We start from the raw sequence: 25,231 nt of genomic DNA on the forward strand, positions 1-25,231 counted from the left end.
CCTAATCAGAATAGGTCCCTGAATAGAGCACTTTGACCCTTGATTGATGGGTTGGTAGAATAAGATGTGTGTTAAGAGGTTTTAAACTGGGTTTTTAAGGAACAATTTGAGAGGGAGTGAGCGAGAGTACACTGGGTAAGATCAGTCTGGATATTTAGTTTGAAGACATCGCCTTTCTAGTAGGTGTTCATTTTGGGATTTAATTTCAAGTTGACAGGAATATACAAACGCTGTACCATGGTACAAAATGGGGCTTCAGTAAAGCATCAACCTTTTGGCCTTTGTTGGTATTGAACCTTCCACTCGCTTTGTCCTTCTCATGCACTCTCTTTGTGATCCAGGAGAGGAATGCAGAGAACGCCATCGAGGCTCTCAAGGAGTACGAGCCAGAGATAGCCAAGGTGTACCGCATGAACCGCAAGGCAGTCCAGAGGGTCAAGGCCCGGGAAATAGTGCCTGGGGATGTTGTAGAGATTGCCGGTGAGTAGAGGCTGTCCCTGGTGTCACAAGTTGGAGGAAAGGTCTTTTCAGTGGCAGTCTTTCTCAATGTTCCCCCTCACCATATGCATGCTTGCCCTTACACACACACACACACGTGTGTAAGGCCCCATTTCCAGTGCTGGAAACATTGCTCAAAACTAAGTTACATAACAGCCTTTCCTCTGGGCCCACAGGTGCCAGCCAGGACCACAGCTGTGTGTGTGCATGCACGCTAAACTGCAAAGTGGCTGCGGTCGTCCCTGTATTTAGGGCCCTATTTGCATTTCCAAAGAATTTCCCTTGGCTTTTCCATGGTTTCAGTTTTACCACCTGGTCACTGCTGCTGGCTGTTTGTCAGCTATACACTCACTCACACTATGCCCTCTGTCTAAAAGTAGTCTTGTTGTCTGGTTCCAGAACATCTGTGTATCTCTCTCTCACACACACACACACACACACACACACACACACACACACACACACAGTCTCAATCAAAGTGATTTGTGTTTCTTTGTGTAACCCTTTGCCTTTAATGATCTCTCTCAGAAGCAGCAGCAGAGTGTCTTAGGGGATAAAAAGGGGTAAGATGGAGGGATTGAGACTGGAATCACAGTTTTCATTCATAATCACTGCACTGCGCACCTCACAACAGGGGAAAGGGATTGCGTGCTCTGAATGGGTAACGTGCTAGCTTGAATGAAGCCACCGTGTTGTCGTCAGGTAGCATGGATTTGAGAATGAAACTAATTCAACCATTGTCCGACTGAGGATTTCAGATGCGAGGCTGTTTCTTTTTCCTTTTTGCGATCTTGTGTATGTTTCTGGTAGAGGAGGAGAGAAAGGAGGAGAGGTGGTGTAAATGACATGCCCCAGTGCCATAGGAAACACTCTTTGTTCAGATGTGTGTGTCTGAGCTTGTGTATGCGTGTTGACTGTCAACCAAGCTGTGACAGGCCCACATTTAGTATTTATTAGGATCCCCATTACACTTCCTGGGATCCTAAATGTACAATATAAATCCACAATACCACATTAGTGTGTGTGTAGAATGCGTGTGTGATTTCACTGCTCGCTTGAGTTACTTGATGTGGAAGAGTTCCATGTAGTCATGGCTCTATGTAGTACTGCATGTGTCACATAGTCTGTTCTGGACTTGGGGACTGCCGAGGAAACCTCTGGTGACATGTCTTGAAGGGTAATTATGGGTGTCCGAGCTGTGTGTTTAGCTGTTTTGCCAGTTTAGTGCGTTCAACACATCAATGCCTCTCACAAAGACCGAGTAGTGATGCAGTCATTCTCTCCTCTAATTTGAGCCAGGAGAGATTGACATGCATGTTATTGGCCCTCCGTGTACATTTAGAAATGCCAGCCGTGCTGCTCTGTTGGTCAACTGTAATTTGCCTATGTTCTTCTTTGTGGCACTTGACCATATAACTGAGCAGTAGTCCAGGTGTGATAAACCTGTCCTTGTAGAACTATTTTGTTGATTGTCTGTGATAACGCGCTGCTCTGATTTCACAGACATCTCCCCATCTTAGCTACCATTGCATCAATGTTTTGACAATGTCAGTTTACAATCTAGGGTTATACTAAGCAGTTTAGTCTCCTCAACTTGCTCAATTGCCACATTATTTACATGATTTATTACAATATTTAGATGAGGTTTAGGTTTTAGCAAATTATTTGTCCCAAATACAATGCTTTTAGTTTTTTATATATTTACTTATTACTTTCCACCTATTTTAGAATGGACTGCAGCTCTAAGTGCTGCAGTGATTTCACTTGCTATGCAAGCTGACGTGTATAATGTTGAATCATCAACATACCCACAGGCTTTACTCAATACTGATGGTTGGCCAGTAGTGAAACATTTTAAAAGCAAGGGGCCAAGACTGCTACCCTGAGGTATGCCAAACTACCTGGTTTACGGTAGAGGCTTCTATTAAAGAATACCCTCTTTGTTCTAGGCAACTCTCGAGCCATGATATGGCAGAGGATGTAAAGCCATAACATGTTTTTTTCACCAGCAGACAATGATCGATAATGTCAAATGCTGCACTGAAGTCTAATGAAACAGCTCCCACAATCTTATCAATTTATTTAAGCCAATCATCAGTCATTTGGGTTAGTGCCGTACATTTTGAGTGCTCTTCCTTATAAGCGTACTAAATAGCCTTGTATCTGGTCAATCACAATTTTTTCCCCCAAAAATGTTTATTAAGAGTTGGTAGCAGCCTTATTGGTGGGCTGTTTGAACCAGTAAAGGGCGTATTGCTATTCTTGTATAACGGAATGACTTTTGCTTCCCTCCAGGCCTGAGGGAGCACAAGTTCCCGTAGGCTTAGATTGAAGAGATGGCAAATAGGAGTGGTGTTATGTGACATGAGCTATAAAAATAGGTTGCGCTCGCTGATCAGCTTTTTTTATAGTCAAATATTGGTATGGTCTGTTATTGGAATTAGAACAGTGGTCACCAACATTTTCTAAGTCGAGTCATTTTTTGCAGTCAAAAAGCAAGTATATTTAAAACATAATGTAACATTTAACCTAATAAAAACAGTTCTGTAAGAAATTAGGTTTGTGCAGTAGGCCTAATACATTATCACACCATATTGGCTATATGCCTGTCCTGCCAATATTGTTCTTCTCAGACCATATTATATTTCAAGCTCGAGCTTTGATTACAAAATAGATCAGTCTGTGTAGCATTTGAAGCACAGCTAATCACAAATTGAAATATTTTGCAAATACTTTTTTTATTTTACTGGACTAATGTTACCTACATCTGATGGTCATGGTGATTTCAAGATAACTGGGAACGCAGAAAAAAAACAAGATCAAATCATGGTCCCTGCTCTTTCCTTCCTTTCCCCCTGGTGAGAGGGAAAGGTGACAGTCTTCCACCTGATGGCGAAACTCGAGTCGCAACGCATCTGCCTCGTGCACAAATACATGTTGTTCCTATGACCAGAGAAAGTGAAATATTCCTTGATATTAAAATAGACACAACGTGCTGCTAATAATAATAAAAACACAGGGCTATCGATACTGGACTCGCGAGTGGTGTAGCATCTCAGTGCGAGAGGCATGGGAACTCAAGGCGAAGGGTAGAACAAGCGATCTGGAGGGATCAGAAAAAGAACATTCTCAACCATAGTGCATTTGAGGAGAGGGGAAAAAATCAATATATTTACACTGGTTTCCACCCTGCTTGTCTGGCTGGTTTCACATTATCTGAAGTGCCACGGTTATGATTGTGGAACTTTCCCAGCTTTTTTTATTACAGATGGAAATAGTATGTATACTCGACAGGCAGGGACGTAGGAACTTTCAAGATACTTGAATCAAATAAGACCATCAGATCAACCAGGGTTTGGTCTGATCGATACTTAGTTACAGGAGTAAAAGTGAAGTTAAAGCTAGAACCCATTGATTCTTGAAGAATATAACTTATAAATGCCTCATGAGCGTAGTTCAACTGTCACACTCCACGAGAGCCCAAAATATGTTTGTTTTTCTCTGTTTGTAAACGATGTAAATGTAAGCAAACACTGTATAGCCTCAACATGGTTAAAAGTTCTTTTGATTTCATGGATGGTCAGTCATTGCATCCATAGCTCTTTCTATGCATTTGAGAGTGCTTACATTTCTCCAGGCCCATCCCTCTGCTTTTTAGCAAAACGGAGGTGGGGGTCTCTGCTTTATTATTGTTTCAACTGTGTATTCTGACTTTAAAGGGATAGTTCACCCAAATAACACAATTACATATTGGTACGCCAGGTTAACAAAACCAAAGCATGGATTGCTGTCATACCTTCTCCATAGACTGCTTACAGGGTAAGAGAACCAATATATTGTTTTGTAATTTGGGTGAACTATCCCTTTTAGCCCACTTTACTAGATGAATTGCAAGGTTCCATCCAGACCCATTTGATGTTGATGCCTGGTATTGGGCCTCATACAGTAATGGCGTAGGCTGCATTATGGTATAGTATGTATTCTTCGTCTGAAATAGAATATGTTCTAATACTCCTAGTATTAGCATTTAGATTGCGTCTGGGCAAATCTTAATAGAGAGAGGGAGAAAGATGGATAGAGATGAGTGGGAACAAGAGAGAGAGAGAGGGAGAGAATGTCTGTGGGAGGCGAGGGGTGAGTTGGAGGCGATAGGACTACATACAGTAAGTGAGGAGGATGCTGGGAGTGGGAGTTTCAAAAGCCTCTTGCTGCTGCCCTCTGCCTTGCCTGCCTCCTGTGGAGCTACTGCCCCCAGCTCCCACACACACACCTCCCTCTCTCAATCTATCTTTTTCTTTATCTTTCCATCTTTCTTTCTGGTTGTTGAGGAAGAGTGAAATGGAGTGTTGATACAATGTAAGTGACTGGGAACTTGTCATAATGTATGAAGATGAGAACTCCCAAGCACAAAACACATGGAAATGGCATGATTATAGGGGAATCTGATTAATTATAAAAACACAGGATGTTTTCTGAAATCATCAAACTAGAGGTTTGCCATAGTCCTACTCATTATGCACACATGTATGTGATTTATGAAGTACTGAAATGTTCTTAATCAATACCTTGGGTTTGGTCAGTGCTTCACTTCCTGATGGAGGTAGATGGGAGGCCAAATATCGTTCCCACACCCTGTAGGTCATGGAACATCACCAATCACAGTCAGGTTGCCTTGCCAAATAATGATCATCCTGCACTACCAGACAAGGTGGAGATGGAGCCTTTTCCAAAGGAATCACCTTGAAAAGCGTACTTGGTGCATTCTGTTATTGGCCTTGTTTTAGTGTCTTACTGAACAGCAATTAATTAGGCTGTCTGATGACAGGATTGGCCCTTTCTGGAGAACATCTTGTACAAAAGGCTGTGTTGAGATGTGTTTACCTCTGCAAACCAAGTAACTTCAAACCTTTACACAATGGCATATTGATTTTGTGCTCAACATCTGTTGCAACAGCGCTAGTTATGAAGATTTCGGGCTCCTTCTGACTTGTTGTAAACCTCTTACTTTGAAGATATAGTTGTATTATAGAAGATTGGGCCATATTTACGAAGATAAGCAATCATTTCAATGTAAACAGTTTATCTAACTCCATGTGTATCAGCCAATTGAAATCATTGATTTACGTGACAACACTAAATTGTAGCTAACTTCACTACGTGATTATATCCTGGAACAAATTCTTCATCAGCCTATCAAAGATCTTTGACTATATCCACCAACCAATGGCATTTTTCTTAAAATAGGTCAACTGGCCACTAGTGGGATATTTTAAACCTTCAATGGTATCTTTTTGTTTCGTTGGTCTGTAACAGAATGTTGTGTGCCAATATTGCATTGACGTGTCCTTGCCTAGGCTACTACTAAACAAAAATCTGATAATGTTGTCTTATCTGTTTCACACATCCATGTGCTTAAAAAAAAAGAGAAATGAAGTCCTTACAACAACAAAGAGCCTTGTGGATTCATCAAATAGCAGTTATGTAACATTATCACCATCACTTCTAGGTGGAACACACCTAAAGTGGTTGACTTGAAATCGATAGTGCACTTTTATCATGGGTTTGAGCCCCCCAACATCAAGCTTTTTCTTTTGTTGGGGAAAACTTTTCACTGCAGGTCCTTTGCTCGAATTCAAAACGCATGTGACGAAGTGGATGATTTCTAATAATGTCATAAAGCCTGTTAAAAAACGTGGCTGGCTACATGTAAGTGTAGCCTACTAATGATAGTCTACACTGGCTCCTTGCCAGAGGAGGGCGTAATCACTCTGTGGGTAGGCTCCACCTCACCGGCTTGGAAGCCGAGCCTTTATGGAATACGATCAAGGAGGTTAATGGGGTTCATCATGACTCGAGGTGTACCATACAAAGTCCCATATGCATTAATAGGTTATTATAGCACAATGAGGAAACGATCTGATGTGAAAGAATGTAGGCAATAGCTATGTTGATCTGGCCTTCTTATAGTAGCTTACAGAAAAGGCTAATTCGATTAATTTGTCAAATATAACTAATTCACCATCTGATACAGCTAAGTGTCTTCTGCAATTAAGACTATATTCGAGTCGTCTGAACTCGCGATACGGTATAATCAATGAGGGGCTATGCCTTCTGTGTTCCACGACACGCTAGTGGAGTGGAACTGACCTTCCACGGAGTTGCATTATTACCATGGCTATTGAACTGAAGTAGCTAAAAAGTTTACTAGCTAGCTACAGTAGTTGCCTTGGTAACCAACCAGACTTGCTAATTTAGCTAACCAAGACATCAGTCCGAGCTTGCTATTATAAAAATCAAACTCAACAAAGCGAATAACGTTTTCAATTCGACCTTTGCTTTCAACAGCAGCTCAAACATAGAACATGTAAGAATGAACTATTCTGTGCGTTATAGGGAAATGGCGAATGCCCTTCAAGCCAATCAGAAACGAATATTCAACAATGCCATAAAATAACTGCAATACTGCTGTCTGTCCTCTGTCGAAGGATGGTGAGAGTACACCCAATTTGTAATTCTCATCCTCCTCGACCAAACGGATTATAAAAATGGTTGTAAACCTACATTTTAGGTGTTCACGTCCATGTAATATAGCCTACTCAATATAATTATTAGGCAATAGCAGTGTGTTTGTGTGCAAGGCTGAAAGATGTAGCTCCTTACTAGCGGTTTGTTGTGGGCTTCTCTTTTCAACACTAACACAGTACTAGTAAATCAAAATTATGGGGGGATCAGTCAAATATACGTGATGGCTGCTTTGATGATCAGAATGTGCTGAAGTATGTCAAGGATGCTTCCATGAACATGTGTTGGAACTACGTTGACTATTTTAATTGGCTGATGCAGAACTTGTCGACCGATATAATCACTGACACCTGGTGAGGTTAGCATAGGGCTAACGTTGTGCCATTTAATCTGATGGGCCCAGCTACAATTTTAACGTTCTGTCGTCGTGCAAGTAAATTGACAATTTTAATTGGCTGAAACTCTGAGCCTGAGGAACTTTTACAATTAAATGGTTGCTTTTGTTCGCAAGTATGCCCCCAATATCTCTGTATTATTATTTTACTCCATTTCTGGAGCTTAGTTAAAGCAGTTCCAGCATAACTGTCCTGGTGTAACCCAGAAAACGCCCCAACATTGTTTGAAGCTGTGACAAGTGTGCAGTGGAAGCAATGTGTATGGCTCAGAAGACATTAGGTGCCACAGGCCCATGAGACGTGCATTAATCCAAGCTGCTTGTATCTGGCTTTATCGCGCTGTGATATGGGAACTAAAAGATTTCTCTGATGCCGAGCGTGAATGTGGAATCAATTTGTTGGGATTGCGTTGTGACTCGATCTGTGTTGGTGCCTGCTGTTCGTTGACTTGTGAGGCTAAGCCGGGGCTCATTTTTTTGCTTGTGGCTTTGTGTGAATGCTGCGATTCGATAGGTTGAAAATGAGTGGTCACCTGGGGACAGCTAGGCCACTGTCTTCTCGTTTTCTTTGTCATTACATCTCCTGGCCAGCCAGACTCACACTTTCCCAGGTCACTACAGAGAGCAAAGATATAGTCATTTAAAATCAAACACACCTTTTTGCTTTCTTTCTTTCTTCCTCCCCCTCAACTTCATGTCTCTTCCTCCCCCTCGCTTCTGCTTTCTCCCTCTGTAGAATGTTAACCTTTCATTCAATGACTTTGTTTATGACTGTCTTCTCTTCTAAACCCAGCCTGTATTGTTGTGTTGTCTAGTTGGTGACAAGGTCCCTGCTGACATCAGGATCACCTCCATCAAGTCTACCACCCTTAGAGTGGACCAGTCTATTCTCACAGGTAGGCTACATTCTGGCTGGCTGACTGACTGTCAGCATTTTGTTACTTGTCCTGTTTTTTATGTTTTTGTGTGGACCCCAGGAATAATAGCGGCTGCTTTGGCAAAAGCTAATGGGGAACCATATTAACCAAACAAACTGAATGACTGACTGGGTGGTTGGCTGGCTGACTGGCAGGACGGCTGACTGACTTGCTGCATCTTGTGAGATTCTAAAGCATGCTACAAATGTGATGGGCCGAGTAGAATAGACTTTTAAAACAGTCGAGAACATTGTCAAACAAATACAGAATAAGATTAAACCTCTGGCCTAGGTGTTCCTCTTACGATTTAAATACAATGTTCTAAAACCTGTGTAACATCTTATTGTTAATGGCTTGTAGGATCTTGTAACAGTGTCTATTAATCTGTCTCTGCAGGCGAGTCTGTGTCTGTTATCAAACACACCGACCCCGTCCCTGACCCCAGAGCTGTCAATCAAGACAAGAAGAATATGCTGTTTTCTGTAAGAGATACACTTCCTGTTTGGAGCCAACTCTACTCCCTCTCTTTTTCACACACACAATCAATGTCTCTCTCTCACACACACAGGCACACTATCTCTCTCTGCTGCATTCAGCAGCCATATCAGGAATTCTCCCACAGCTGTGTGTGTGTGGTGTTGCAGCTCGGTTCTCTATGCATCATTTCTTTAGATGTGTTCAGCAGATAATCTGTGTAGGAGTTGACGGAGTTAGTTGCAAGTAGTGGTCCAATATAGATGCAGTATGCATGGTTTGATATCAGTGTGTACTCTATCACCATATTAACTCTGTGCTAACCTCCTCTTCCTGCTCAGGGCACTAACATTGCTGCGGGGAGAGCCATCGGCATCGTGGTCTCCACCGGCGTGTCCACGGAGATCGGTAAAATCCGGAACCAGATGGCTGCCACGGAGCAGGAGAAGACTCCTCTGCAGCAGAAACTGGATGAGTTTGGAGAGCAGCTCTCCAAGGTGGGTTTTACTATGGTTGTTGTATTAGTTTATTTATTATATAGATATTATCATATCTATACGTTTTCTGTCTGTGTTTGCTGTGATGTGTATGAGCCATGTGACTTGAAATCCCAAGACAAATGTACATTTTCACCAAAATACAGACAATATTTTGAACTTGAAGGTCATCTCCCTGATCTGTGTGGCCGTCTGGGTCATTAACATCGGGCATTTTGGGGACCCGGTTCATGGGGGTTCCTGGATGCGGGGGGCAATCTACTACTTTAAGATCGCTGTGGCCCTGGCTGTGGCCGCCATCCCTGAGGGTATGTGAGAACAGCTTATTTCCTTCCTTCTGCCTCTCTCTCTTGACCCCCCCCCCTTTTCACTTTTTTTCCTCTCACTTCCCAAATACCATGTAAAAAAATGAATTATCCTATGCTGTCCATTAGTGATGCTTGAGTTGAATAAGGAGAACGATACATTCAATAAATCTATAAATGTATAGTTCTTGTACCATTTATATTTATAGGCTACATTAAGATTATTCTTTCATTATTTTTAGGTTATGTCAATAGTGCGTAAGCCTAAGCTTTAGGGCCCAACTTTACATGCTCCAAATTTCCTACACACCAATCACCAAACGCTTTTTGGTAACGGGCAGAAAAAGTTATGCTACACTATACAGTGCCATCAAAGTATTCAAACCCCTTTTTCCACATTTTGTTACATTACAGCCTTATTTGAAAATGGATGAAATAAAAACAATTCCTCAGCAATCTACACACAATACCCCAAAATAACAAATTTAAAAACTATTTTTTACTCAGGCCTTACTGAAGAGCTCAGCTCAAATAAGCAAAGAGAAACGACTGTCCATTACTTTAAGACATGAAGGTCAGTCAATGCGGAAAATTAAGAACTTTGGAAGTTTCTTCAAGTGCAGTCGCAAAAACCATCAAGCTCTATGATGAAACTGGCTCTCATGAGGACCGCCACAGGAAAGGAAGACCCAGAGTTACCTCTGTTGCAGAGGATAAGCTCATTAGTTACCAGGCTCAGAAATTGCAGCCCAAATAAATGCTTCAGAGGTCAAGTAACGGACACATCTCAACATCAACTGTTCAAAGGAGACTGCGTGAATCAGGCCTTCAATTGAATTGCTGGAAAGAAACCACTACTAAAGGGCACCAATAAGAAGAGACTTGCTTGGGCCGAGAACATGAGCAATGGACATTAGGCCAGTGGAAATCTGTCCTTTTGGTCTGAGTCCAAATTTGAGATTATTGGTTCCACCTGCCGTATCTTTGTGAGATGCAGAGTAGGTGAACGGATGATCTCCGTATGTGTGGTTCCCACCGTGTAGCATGGAGAAGGTGTTGGGGTGCTTTGCTGGTGACACAGTGATTTAGAATTCAAGGCACACTTAACCAGCACTGCTACCACAGCATTCTGCATCGATACGTCATCCCATCTGGTTTGGGCTTAGTGGGACTATAATGTTGATTTTCAACAGGACAATTACCCAACATAACTCCAGACTAAGGGCTATTTGTTCAAGGAGAGTGGTGGAGTGCTGCATCAGATGACCTGGCCTCTACAATCACCCAACCTCAACCCAATTGAGATGGTTTGGGATGAGTTGGACTGCAGAGTGAAGGAAAAGCAGCAAACAAGTGCTCATCATATGTGGGAACTCCTTCAAGACTGTTGGAAAATAATTCCAGGTGAAGCTGGTTGAGAGAATGGCAAGTGTGTGCAAAGCTGTCATCAAGTCAATGGGTGTCTACTTTGAAGAATCGCAAATCTCATATTTATTTAACGCTTATTGGTTACTACGTGATTCCATATATTGTTTCATAGTTTTGATGTCTTCGCTATTATTCTACATAGAAAATTGTAAAAATAAAAACCCTTGAATGAGTAGTTGTGCCCAAACTTTTGACTGGTACTGTAAGACCCTTTGCTATGAGACTTGAAATTGACCGCAGGTGTATCCTGTTTCCTTTGATCATCCTTGATGTGGACTCCAATAATGTTGTTCAATTGATTGGACATGATTTGGAAAGACACACACCTGATTCATGGGGGGTCCTGTCTATATACGGTCCCACCATTGACTGTGCATGTCAGAGCAAAAAGCAAGCCATGAGGTCGAAGGAATTGTCCGTAGAGCTCAGAGACAGGATTGTGTTGAGGCACAGATCTGGGGAACGGTACCAAAACATATCTGCAGCATTGAAGGTCCCCAAGAACAGTGACCTCCTTCATTCTTAAATGGAAGAAGTTTGAAACCACCAAGACTCTTTCTAGAGCTGGCCACCCGGCAAAACTGAGCAATCGGTGGAGAAGGGCGTTGGTCAGGGAGGTGACCAAGAACCCGATGGTCATTCTGACAGAGCTCGAGAGTTCCTATGGACAACCACCTTTGCACACTCCACCAATCAGTCCTTTATGGTAGAGTGGCCAGATGGAAGCCACTCTTTAGTTAAAGGCACATGATAGCCCGCTTGGGATTTGCCAAAAGCCAAATAAAGACTCTCAGACCATGAGAAACATTTTTTTCTGGTCTGATGAGAGAAATTTGGCCTGAATGCCAAGTGTCACGTCTGGAAGAAACCTGGCACCATCCCTACGGTGACGCATGCTGGTGGCAGCATCATGCTGTGGGGATGTTTTTTCAGCGGCAGGGACTTCGGAGACTAGTTGGGATCGAGGCAAAGATGACCGGCGTAAAGTATAGAGCTCCTTGATGAAAACCTGCTCAGGACCTCGGACTGGGGTGAGGGTTCACCTTCCAACAGGACAATGACCCTAAGCACACAGCTACAACAACGCAGGAGTGGCTTTGGGACAAGTCACTGAATGTCCTTGAGTGGCCCAGGCAGAGCTTGGACTTGAACCCGCTCATACATCTCTGGAGAGACCTGAAAATAGCTGTGCAGCAACTCTCCACATCCAACCCGACAGAGCTTGAGAGGATCTGCAGACAAGAATGGGAGGAACTCCCCATATACAAGCTGGTAGCGTCATACCCAAGAAGTCCGGAGGCTGTAATCGCTGCCAAAGGTGCTTCAACAAAGTACTGAGTAAAGGTCCTGAATACTTATGTAAATGTTTAATTTCTTAAATACATATTCAAAAATGTCAACATTATTGTGTGTGTGTGTGTGTAGATTGATGAGGGGGGGGGGGGGGAACAAATCCATTTCAGAATAATGTTGTAACCGAACTGTGGAAAAAGTAAAGGCCTGAATACTTTCCAAAAGCACTGTATATGCAAAAGTATGTGGACACCCCCACCCCTTGCTGACAGGTGTATAAAATTGAGCACACAACCATGCAATCTCCAGAGACAAACATTGTCTGTAGAATGGCCTTACTGAAGAGCTCAGTGACTTTCAATGACACCGTCATAGGATGTCACCTTTCCAGCAAGAGTTTGTCAAATGTCTGCCCTGCTAGAGCTCAGCCTCGACGTGGTAGACCACACAAGCTCACAGAACGGGACCGCGGAGTGCTGAAGTGTGTAAAAAAAATCATCTGTCCTCGGTTGGAAAACTCACTACCAAGTTTCAAACTCCCTCTGGAAGCAATTTCAGCACAATAACTGTTTATTGGGAGCTTCACGAAATGGGTTAACATGGCCGTGCAGCCGCACATAATCCTAAAATCAATAGTGGTCTGGGGCTGTTGGTCCGGGCTAGGCCCCTTAGTTCCAGTGAAGGGAAATGTTAACGCGACAGAAATGTCATTCTAGATGATTCTGTGCTTCCAACTTTGTGGCAACAGTTTGGGGAAAGCCCTTTCTTGTTTCAGCATTACAATGCCCCCGTGCACAAAGCGAGGTCCACACAGAAATGGTTTGTCAAGATCTGTGTGAAAGAACTTGATTGGCCTGCACAGAGCCCTGACCTCAACCCCATCGAACACCTTTAGGATGAATTGGAACGCCGACTGCGAGCCAGGCCTCACTAATGCTCTTGTGGCTGAATGGAATAAGTCCCTGCAGCAATGTTTCCACATCTAGTGGAACGCCTTCCCAGTAGAGTGGAGGCTATTATATCAGGAAAGGGGGGACCAACTCCATATTTATGCCTATGATTTTGGAATAAGATGTTCGAGTGGATGTCCCCATACTTTTGGTAATGTAGTGTAGATCGACGTAGGCAAAAAGGACAATGTTGAAGTTTAATTCAGTAAAAGAAACTGCAAAATGGAGAGTTGGGGAGAAAAAACAGAAGGGAGGGCCAAAAAAGTCATGTTTGGGAATGATTTGAAGTGCTCAGGATGATTGCAGTGTCTGTTATGTGGGATTGTGAGGTGCTATACAAATTCAACAGTCACAAGACGGGGACTTCAAATAGGCCCATGGCACGTCAAGGGAACTGTAGCCTACTGTTACGGTTAAATGGAAACTGAAATCTGGACACTGACTGCAGGTCTATAACCTTTCACATTGCCTTAATAATAACTCCTGTAGAATTAAGCATTTCTTGCTGTAAAATGATACACCAAATGTACATTTTGTTTCGGGAACAGGATGGAGAAACAATGATTTCTTTCAGCATCTTGGGAGAATGCGAATGCACAGTTAGGGACCGTCTGTAGAGGTCCTATCTTTTCAAGCACATAAAATATGCATCCAGCTTAAACTGAAATATTATCAGAAACACTTTGGGTCGTTTTCACAGCTTTCTATTTCCTTACTACCGGTCAAATTGATGTAGTTTTGGACATTTTATAGAATTTTCTCCCAGGTCCCTAAACAGAAGCAGAGATGTCAACTAGATTGAAGCATTCATTCAATCATTTATGCTATTATTCTGGTGAGCAAGGGTTTATTTAGTCTTCTAGGGCAACATAAAATGGCAGAAGAGAAGCTTCCCGTATCTAATTAAGTTGAATAACTAATATCCTACCAAAATGTCAGAAATTATAAGCAGAAACATATCTAAATTAGTCGCCAAAAAACCCAGAACCTCCTGTCAAAAAATTGTTATGCCATCTCTGACTAGCCTATATAGTGCAATTTCTATATTTGCAGGTAAGAGTTGGGTGCGGGTCTCAGATTTGTACTATGTCACATAGTTGGGAGGTTGTGGATCGATAATTAGCAATTGCGGGCGACTGCTGGTGAACAAACAGCTGACCCGTGCACCACTACTGTCCATGTACTGTATTGGTCCATTCCACTCTATCCAATCCTGCCTCTCTTACCCCCTCAGGCCTACCCGCTGTTATCACCACCTGCCTGGCGCTGGGGACCCGACGCATGGCCAAAAAGAACGCCATCGTCCGCAGCCTGCCCTCTGTGGAGACCCTGGGCTGCACCTCTGTCATCTGCTCTGACAAGACTGGCACCCTCACCACTAACCAGATGTCTGTCTGCAGGGTGAGTCTGGGAACACTTTCAAGGGATATTAGTTTGAATGGTTTGATGTGCAACTGTAATATTAGTGCGATTGACAGCGGTTCACATGCGCTGTGATGGCGCTTTGACGTAAAGAAAAACACGTTTTTAAAGTATTAAGTGCTTTTTTGGTCTTGGGATACTACCCGACAACCTTTTGGTTGCAGGCCCACTTATCTAACCACTAGGCTTCCTGCAGTTGTAGAGGATGTTTTGTCATTGTACCGGCCCAGGATATTTAGTTTCATCGAGTTCAGAGAAAAACCAAAGCATTGTAATCCACTTTCATCTTTATAAATGATTGACACTTCCTTCATACTGAGGAGGCTTCAGTCAGTCAGATTATATTCTGTGTTAAGATTAGCCAAACTCATAAATAACCTAATCTCAAAAGCACATCTGTGTTCTTTCCAGTGAAATGCTGTTAGTGTTGGGTTTGGACACGCAGGCGCGTGCACACACACACACACACACACACACACACACACACACACACACACACACAGGTTTTGGATGGGGGACAGGTGGGGTTAGTAGTGATGGAAAATTCCTGCGATGTTGTAATGTTTACCGTCAGCCAGCCATTTGCGAGCTGGTGTAGCTAGCCTAGACAGGGCAGGCATGCAGGCTGGCAGGACCAGACGGCACACTGTACTGTAGGCCACAGTACTACATGGCCCTCTCACTGACCCTGAGAGAGGCTGGCACAGACAGCTAGCAGGCAGGAAGCTCTGAGCACAGATATGTTTTCAAATGTCAAACCTGCAGCTGCTAAATAACCATTGGAGACCTTCATGTACAGAGAAATAGGCTACATGCACAGGAGTCAGAGACACACACCCATATTGCCACTCTTGTGGAATCCCACAGCCCATCCCATTCCTCTCCACACCTTGGTCGGGTGGGTGGGTGTGTGCCTGCTCTGCTCTACCACAGAGGAAATGCCAGGGCCACTGTTTGTCTTGGCTTCCATTTAGCCTCTGGAGCAGGATCTGGCTCACACCCCACAAACACACACACACACACACACACTCTCTCACCGCCTAACCACAGTTAACTCCTCTTACCCTCACCTGACCTCTCACCTATGAGAAAGATCAAACTGCATTTCAAATTTGTTGTACCTCTAAATTGTACATGCTGGCCAGTGGTCATGTTATTTGCCAATTTGGAATATGAAAGTTGCCTTTAAGTCAATATTTTAATCACATTTGATGACTGAGATGAAGCCTCTACCCTTTAAGGTAGCCTAGGCAGCTGCTAGTGGGTGCTAGAGCTCCACGATCTTCAAGGCTTAATATGCTCAGCTGGTAATACACTCGTGTCCCGCAGTGATTGGTTCATACATAAAACATGATTAACGGGGGCTGAGCTCGAGTGGTGTTTGTGAGACAAGGGCGGAACCCGGGGCCCTGTCTTTTTACAAAAAAACTAGAGAGTCCGAATGTTTTGAACTACAAACGATTTAAAAGCTATCCATGAAAAGATGAGACTTTTCATGGATAACGAACATGCACCTGTTTTGCTCTATGACGCTCACAAGCTACAAGAGTCGTTAGAAGATCATAGGATATCCCAGGACATAGTGTCTAATACTGTAATAAGCTCACACAGTTGCTGACACACACTCCACACAGTTGTCACGGACTAGTTGGATATTAATTTCCCACTGAGCAAACAACGGTTATCATTCATATAAAATAATTTTTATCAGGTTTTTTCTTTGGCGGACCATTTTTTTATTTTATTGCCATTTGTCAATAATTCATGAATGCAACTATTTATCAAGTTGTTTTGTGTTGTATTTGTAGCCCTGGTTGTCCTGAAAAGGAAATGGTAAAATACTTCATTGTGAGGCTAAATATAAGGGCTGGACATGCAGATAAAGGAAAGTCCGATACATGGAAAGCTGATTTTTGCTGGGGTCTTGGGACTGATAGTGTTAACTAGCCACTGCAGAAAACAGTATGAAAACAGTATGAAAACAGTTAATGGCGGTACGCCATTAAAGCTAGTTAAGGAGGAACCGATGCCTTTGCAACCTGAATGGATGATTTATGTTGGAAGAGGTTACCGGAGGACACAAGTGTATTACCAGCTGAGCACATGAAGGCTAAACGATAGTGGAGAACTAGCATCCACCTGTGCCTGCCTTGAAGGGTGTTTGCCACACTGTTCAGTTACAGTACTGTACAGCCAGTGTGCCAGGCAGTGCTTTTACATACAGGCCATACAGAATATGGTCTGTAAAAAAGTCTGGTGTGTGTTTGTTTTAACTGCAGTGTAGTTGTATCTGGACTTGACGTGTTGCTTCCTGGGCTCTCTCGCTCTCTCTACCCTCGCTCTCTCTGTGTGTGTGTGTGTCTCTGTCATGGAGTCCATGTATTTGTATTCGCTTATTGATGTGAAAACTAAGAGCTCAACCCAGGTCACCAGTTGGTGTTTTATGTGTAGACCTGAGGGTGCAAAGGGCATTTGTGTGTGTGTGTGTGTACGTATATATAACATTTGATGACTGAGATGTAGCCTGATCCCTTCACACATAGACTACCGTTCAAAGGTTTGGGGTCACATAGAAATGTCCTTGTTTTTTAAAGAAAAGCTATTTTTTTTTGTCCAAAATACAGTGTAGACATTGTTAATGTTATAAATGACTATTGTAGTTGGAAACGGCTGATATTTGAGTATCTACATACGCGGACAGAGGCCCATTATCAGCAACCATCACTCCTGTGTTCCCATGGCACGTTGTGTTAGCAAATCCAAGTTTATAATTTTAAAAGGCTAATTGATCATTAGAAAAACCTTTTGCAATTATGCTAGCACAGCTGAAAACTGTTCTGATTTAAAGAAGCAATAAAACTGCCCTTTGTTAGACTAGTTGAGTATCTGGAGCGTCAGCATTTGTGGGTTCGATTACAGGTTCAAAATGTCTGTTTTCAAGCAACAATATTCATTTACAACATTAACAATGTCTACACTGTATTTCTGATCAATTTTTATGCTATTTTAAAATGGAACAAAATGTGCTTTTCTTTCCAAAAAAACAAGGACATTTCTAAGTGACCCCAAACTTTTCTGTGTTTGATTGCATTTATATTTGTTTGTCCCTGCTGTTTCATTGTGTTTGTATGATATTCTCAGGAGGTTTGAGCTATCTCTTCCGTGCTGCTCTGCTGCCTTTCCTGTATGTTTTGTTTCAGCATGCAGTGCATCTGTGTGTATAAGAAGCTCTAGAGGGTTGCACAACTGTTGTTTCCTGCTGAGAGGATGCTGCTCTCTCTTGCCCCTCTTTCACTCTTTCTCTCTATCTCTTGCTCTCCCTCCCTTACCCTCTCTGTGATGACGTGGCTAGTAGAAACTGACCGCTTGCTCCAGTCAGTAAATGTGTATACATTGTTCCAACCATCAGCAGCATTCGAGGGTGAGTGGGAGTTCCCTACTGTCCTGTGGAAGTATAACAGAACTGGGTAATCTCCCCGAGCTGAGCTAACCGCTATACCTGGTCACTCTTTACCGACCTAGGAACCTGGCTGCTGGAAAGAGACCTGGGTTGACTCCCAAACCTATGGTCTCTGGTCAAAAGTAGTGCTCTATAAAGGGAAAAGGGTGCCATTTGGGACTCAACTGCTCTGCTCTCTCTGGTAAATATTTACCCTCAGGGCCCAGGGTATATTAGCTTAATGCAGCTGAGAGATTAAGGGAAACACAGACCTGCTCTCCCTCCTCAGTCTTCAACGTGGTGCAGCGTTGTTTTTCCATCATAGTTTTGAGTGATAGAATTTACCTGATAGGAAACGCCAGGGGAAATGGTCCCTGACTTACTGCTGCCATTTTGAACCCAGGTCTCTCTTCTATTATAGATTTTGTCTCTGAGACTAACCTCTATAAATCAAGGTTAACAAAAATAAATGAAAGCAACTCTCTCCTCAGTCCTAACATTGGGTCAGTGGTGTTTTTCCATTTTGTTTTGGAGTGATGATGGAACCTTATGGGCATTTCAGGGTTTTCATAATGCCAGTCCAGGAGCAAGGATCAGATATGGATTTGTAGCGCTTTAATTTGCAATATATTTGACTTAAAAAATAAATAAATATCCTACTCTACATTTTTCCTCGCTTGTGAGTTATCTGTGCCTGCGTGTGCCTGCGCCTGCCTGCCTGCGCCTGCCTGCGTGAGTGAGTGAGCGTGAGTGCGCCTGCCTGCCTGCGTGAGTGAGCGTGAGTGCGCCTGCCTGTGCGAGTGCGCCTGCCTGTGCGAGTGCGCCTGCCTGTGCGAGTGCGCCTGCCTGCGCGCGAGCGCCCCCTGCGCGAGTGTGCCTGCCTGCGTGAGTGTGCCTGCCTGCCCGTGTGCGAGCGTGCCCGCCTCTGCCCGCGAGCGAGAGTCTGCCTGCGTGCATCTGACTGTCTGCCTGCGTGTCCGTGCGAGCGTGCTCCTGCCTGACTGACTGACTGCCTGCCTGCGTGAGTGCGCTTGACTGACTGACTGCCTGCCTGCGTGAGTGTGCCTGACTGACTGCCTGCCTGCGAGCGAGCGTGCGTCTGTGAGCGTGCGTCTGCTTGCGTGCCTTTACCCTGCGTGCCTTTATCCTGTGTGCGTGTGCATGCCTATGCGCATCCGTGTGTCTGCGGGCTTGCCTCTGCCTGCGTGTGTCTGCCTGCCTGCGTGTGTCTGCCTGCCTGCGTGTGTCTGCCTGCCTGCGTGTGTCTGCCTGCCTGCGTGCGTGCGTGCGTCTGCCTACATGCGTGCGTGTGTCTGCATGAATGTGTGTCTACGTGCTTGCCTGCCTGTCCGTGTGTGTGTGCAAGCGTGTCCTTGACCTTAAGCTGGGTCTAGCTGTGCCATATGGTTCTGATAAGAACGTCTGTGTCCCGTAGCCCTATCATATCCTGCTTTCCCAGCCGAGGGGATATCCCAGGGCACGGTCACACACAGGAGTGAATACCCTCTATGACGACATACCATTTAATTTCCAGTACACAGAGCAGGGACACTCTCACTTTGGTACTGCTGCCAACACAGCACAATACACACAATATAGGGCAAGTCAAATTGTATTGAGGAGAGTTTCAACTTCTACAGACAGGCACCATTGGTTCATATGAATCGTGTAGTGCCTTGTTTCCATGGAAACCACATCTCTGATAGTGAGAGAAATAGCAGTTATTACAAATATGCTAATAGCAGTCCTGATAGGCCATGTGGTAAAACGTTATCTCAGTAACCTGTACCCCAGCACATTGACTATTTTCTTAACTCTTCTTGAACTGCACTGTTGGTTAAGGGCTTGTAAGTAAGCATTTCATGGTAAGGTCTACACTTGTGGTCTTCGGCGCATATGACACAGTTTGATTTGACATGTATTTTATGTTGTTCGCTTACTTATCAGGGACTATGCACAATAAGGGGCAGCAGGTAGCCTAGCGGTTAAGAGCGTTGGGCCAGTAAACGAGAGGTTGCTGGATCGAATCCCTGAGCAAGCAAAGTGGAGAATATCTGCCGTTATGGCCTTGTGCAAGGAAGTTACACCCCAACAACAACTGCTCCCTGGGCACCAATGACGTGGACGTCGATTAAGACAGCCCCCTGCACCTCTAAGATTCAGAGGGGGTTGGGTTAAATGTGGAAGACACATTTTGGGTGGGTATGCATTCAGTTGTGCAACTGGCTAGGTATCCCCTTTCCAATAATTACTGCAGTCGTCTCCTGGGCTCCAAGGTCACATATCCAGGATCAGTGAAAAAAAGATTTAAGACCCAGAATCCAGCTCCTATCTCATCTCCTAAAGAACAGTGTATGATCTGGGCCACAGACACACTGGGGCACCAATCACAGCGGTTATTTGTCAGTCTAATCATTTTTCTCATTCACATTATTCAGTTTGTTACTCGGTTACTGTTTGATGAGGACTGAGGAGGCCCAAGGTAGGTAGATTGCCACAGAAGCTTTATCTACTGACAGAGGAGGGTTGTTCTTCTTGATGCTCGATCTATCCAAGAGAACCTGTATGTCACCTGAGCATCCAGCATCGCCTAGAACTAGCCATCATAGTCAGGTTAGACCCTAGACTGACTAGATGGTTACATTGTTTGCAGTGTCTTTAAATTGATAGATAGCCAGTGTTATTAGCTAGTCACTGTTCGTTTGAAACGACCGGAGTACGACTTCCCATTGTCTAAATGAGCACTTCCAGACATGATGACTCTGATCTGTGTAATGTTAGACCTTCTCAGCTGGAGTAGATTTCACACACGTGTTTTGTAAAATACTCTCGGTATATACAGAACACACACACCCTCTAGAAGCTGTAGCAGCGGATGTACTGAAGGTAAAATACGTTTTTTTTCCTTCATTAATTCTTTAATCGTCCAGATTTAATTGACTTTAAAGTCGAGTAAAGCCCAGACAGGAGGGAGTATTTTCCTTAGTGTGTGTGTGCACGACCTGACCGCCCTAGCCAATCTCCTCCCTTCTCTCCATGGTTACTATGGTTGTGTCTGGTCCAGATGGCAAGTCTGTGATTACAGAGAGAGAATATTGATGTGAGGAAAGTCAAAGGCTGTGTGTCTGTTTGTAACCTCCTCAGTGGTCCCAGCCAGTGTGAAGGGAACAACAGACCCCTGTGACAAGCCAATCGATGCACTCCCATAAATGAACCTCATCAGATCCATTCCACCTGTTATCACTGCTGCAGACAGAACAAGAGAGAAAGGAGAGGGCCAGATCGAATGCATGCATGTAACACACACACACACGCACAGGAGAGAAGGGTCAGATCCAAGGCTACAGTAGAATCCCCACCCTCACCATTGGGCTGCCAGCCTAAAAGACCTGCCAGCATAGCCAAACCCTAATTGTTCTGGGCTGGGATCTCTACACAGGAAACCAATACATGAGTGCAGACAAAGCAGAACTCTGGGCAACACCGTAGTCTGATCACTGAGAAGGGCGGAAAAGACATCAAAACAAAATTTGACCTGGGAAACAACTTGCTCTCTCATTCTCGCTTGCTGCCCCCCCCCCCCCCCAAGTCTTATCCTTCCGCTAACAGTGTGGTTAGTGATCTATGCTATGTATGCCAGGATTACAGACTGGTAGTTTAAGGTATAGTTTGTTCCCAAGGTCAGTAAACACAGGAACCAATGCCTGCTGGAAAAATAAAGAAGGAAAGAACAAAAACTGCTGTGTGACATTATGTGGTGGGAAAGCCCTTAGTTGAGTGGCGCTACAACTGAATGGAAGTGTGGGAGCGTGCGTGAGTGTGTTTCCCTCCGCGTCAGCGGCCCAGGCGGGAATGTCCTTCACCTCTCCCATGGCCCTGTACAGAACTCTGGGAATCCCTGGCACAGAGTTTCTGTATACTCTTTGACGATATCCTAGCCTACATTAACCTGCTTTATCTATCCCAACTCTCTTCTCTCTCCAGATGTTTGTGGTGGACAAGGTGGAGGATTCCAGCTGTGCTGTCCATGAGTTCTCTATAACTGGCTCCACCTATGCCCCTGAAGGGCAAGTGTGAGTGTCCCCTCCTATCTTTCTTTGCATTAGTGTACAGAGTGCACATGACTGTAAGTGTGATTTCAGGTTACAACTCGTGGTGACTGTGGCATCAAAGTGGGAAACACGCACCCATGCGTACACACACACACACACACACACACACACAATGAGGTTTATCTCCTACACTTCCCAGTAAATTGTGTGTCCAGTGTGGTCCAGAGTCTGAAAGCACTGAGCCCCAGAGGAAAGTTAAGGCTAGCCATTGTTAACCTTCCCTGTCCTTGGACTTACAAACACCTATTTTTACAGGCGGTAGTGGAAAAGCCTTGGTCCCACCACGACCACTTTCATCTGGCCGGCCTGCTGTTAAAAGCCCCCTAACCTCCTTTTTTCCATTTGATGTAAAGGGGTTTCTTTTGAAGTCTTCTTCCTTCCCCATACCAACTCCCATTCCCGCCCCCATAGGTTTACTCTGTTTTCCTCTGTCGCAAATGGTTAACAGCTCTGGGGAAGTTTAGGGAGAATGCAAATGATGTTTTCCTGAAGCATGTGAACTTTTTCCATGATGGAACAGATAGCGCAGAGAGGAAAGGACACCGACCTGTGGCAACTATTAAAATAGTCTCACTGTGGAGAAATCCTAGAGGAATAGATGACAAATAGCTCTCACTAGAGCGAGAGATTGGGAGAGAAGAACACGATGAGGGGTGTAGCTGGGCCAAAGTCATAGTGTTCCAGACTTGATCTCAGTCCTTCCCTTGCTGTATAATGTCAGTATAACCTGATTGACAACCTCCTCTCTCGCTATCTGGAGTGCCCACTCTAGTCTAATTCCCCAAATGACTACCTGCAAAGGCCCAGAACTAGATCTTCTCCTTCTGCTTTTCATTAGAAAATTAAATACAGAAAGTCATAAGTTGAGAGCACATTCTCTTTTACAATAACGACTTCAATATCAACCTCTGTCATGATTTTGAAATGCTGAGGTATTTATTGGTAACACTTTCCACTCACAGCCCCTGTTATCCTGTATACGGTTTGAAAATGGCAGTTTTGTCATTGATAAGCACCTAAATTGGAACACTGTGGCTGTACGGTAACATGCTATACATGTCAGAGCTCAGGTTCTCCACTTCGCAGCTCACGCGACAAGATGCCCCCATCCCTCCCACTAATTGGGATTCTTTTGCACATTTGTTGAAGTCTCGGTGAGGGAAATTCTGTACATCGGGAACGGTTTGTGTTCTGAAAGATGAGACTGAGTTATAATAAATACAGTTTTGATGTCATACAAGTAAACCACATACCCGGGAGTCCAAATGTGTACCTCACATTTCCATATTTGACAACTCATGTAATTTACAGTATCAACGTTTATGATCGCCATGTTTGATCCACAGTTACAAAGATGATGTGCGTTATATCCTGGGTCGACCCTGAACAAAATGAGCTTATGTTAGTTGTATTGTGAAGAAAATTAGCAGCGGAATACGCACTTGAATGCACTCATGACTCCATTCACTAAAATTCCAATTGTATGACTTTGGCCCAGCTTACACCCCTCAAGTGTCTTAGTCAGCCATGTTGGCAATATAATAAGCTTTCAAATGATGCCCACCAGGCAACGATTGCGATTTATAATGGAAAGTTTTTGGATTGTGTAAAAAAACATTTATTGTGTGATGCTGGGAACTCAGGGCTGTGTTCCAAACAAAAATCTAGTGTTCTTGCTTATGTTCCTCAATGGCAAAGCTCGGAGAGAGTATAAAAGCACCTTATAGTTGACAGCTCTTTCCTTGAGTCATAAAAGTGTATTGAAATTACTTGGGAACTGCGCACAGTTTGGAGAGATGTGTGGCCACTGAGACACCAGTTAGACCTCTCACTCAAACCCTTGTAATAATTTTTTCATATTGTGCACATTTCAGTGAATAGTCTTATGTTACTGAATGTACAGTATCCAGAGTGTTTTCAGATTTCATTTTTGACAAATGCTGTGAGAAGTACAGTAAATAGAAAATCAACCGTGTAATGTTTGGATTCAGTCTTGTTAGGGGAACTGGTTTCTTCACCTTTGGTCTGATAATTTCCCCATTATCTCCAAAGTGTTCTCTTTCAATTGCTACCATGGTTATGCATATGCCATTTATAGTTCTTCTGGTTCAAACATTTACATTTGGGAAGGGTTAAGTACTATGCTCTCATGATGTCTTACCATGCCAAATGTTCCCCTTCAGACTGTTCACTCGTTACAATTTCTCTACTGAAGTTGATTAAAGCCTCATGATTATATCCAATTTAATGCAACATGATGATACTGTGTTTTAGAAAGGTGTATGAAGTCCTAATCACTGTTCTGGTTGGTTTGTGGGTGTGAAACTTGTTCTCTACTGAGATGTTATGAAATCTCAGGCTGGCATGCCTTGCAGTGCTGTGCCATACAGCGTGGGTTGTTGTGTGGGCTGTTGCTCTACTAGCAACTGTTGCTGCCTCTAGTGGGCTGTGGGCCATGTGGTCATGCAACCAACCAGCAACTGCTGCTGCTCCCAACGCACACACAAACACACTCACATTAACACGAGTTGTTCCATGTCATTACAAATTGATCTGAAACAGGATTGGCATTCCTAAAACAGTATTTTGTTAATTTTATTTATAGGATAATATTCAATAAATATAGTACCCAACATCTGATTTGGACCAAACTTCTTCCTACCAATGAGTAAGACATGAAAAATTGTCAAAAGCCACCCACGTACCCTCCACACCCAATGCCAATCCCACCCCAACAACCAGTATACAGTATCAGTTTTCAATGTTTGACAAGTAGAATGAAGCTGTGGCTTGGAGTATTGCTTCTCCATACTATGTATTGTATTCCCTGTGAACCTGGTGATGTTTTTACATGCCACTGTTCCTGCTATACTGCCACACTCTTATCCATTTTTTCTAGTCTATTGTTTATTTAATAGATCACAGCATTTCCTTTGAAACTTTGTGTAGAAAACCAATCGATTTGGCTCATGATGAAAAT

At 43.6% G+C, this 25,231-nt stretch overlaps 1 protein-coding gene across 1 annotated transcript in view; it reads left to right on the top strand.

Annotated features, from left to right (window-relative positions):
- LOC135548743 (sarcoplasmic/endoplasmic reticulum calcium ATPase 1-like) overlaps positions 1-25,231 on the top strand; it is a 71,320-nt gene that overhangs the window by 24,358 nt on the left and 21,731 nt on the right. Inside the window, exons 5-11 of the mRNA XM_064978635.1 lie at positions 342-480; positions 8,230-8,310; positions 8,728-8,813; positions 9,147-9,302; positions 9,469-9,610; positions 14,513-14,679; positions 22,124-22,212. Coding sequence (XP_064834707.1) covers positions 342-480; positions 8,230-8,310; positions 8,728-8,813; positions 9,147-9,302; positions 9,469-9,610; positions 14,513-14,679; positions 22,124-22,212 — 860 coding nt within the window. The remainder of the gene's footprint in view (positions 1-341; positions 481-8,229; positions 8,311-8,727; positions 8,814-9,146; positions 9,303-9,468; positions 9,611-14,512; positions 14,680-22,123; positions 22,213-25,231) is intronic.

The sequence above is a fragment of the Oncorhynchus masou genome, chromosome 11 (genome assembly GCF_036934945.1).
Source record: "Oncorhynchus masou masou isolate Uvic2021 chromosome 11, UVic_Omas_1.1, whole genome shotgun sequence".
In the NCBI taxonomy this organism is placed as follows: domain Eukaryota; kingdom Metazoa; phylum Chordata; class Actinopteri; order Salmoniformes; family Salmonidae; genus Oncorhynchus; species Oncorhynchus masou.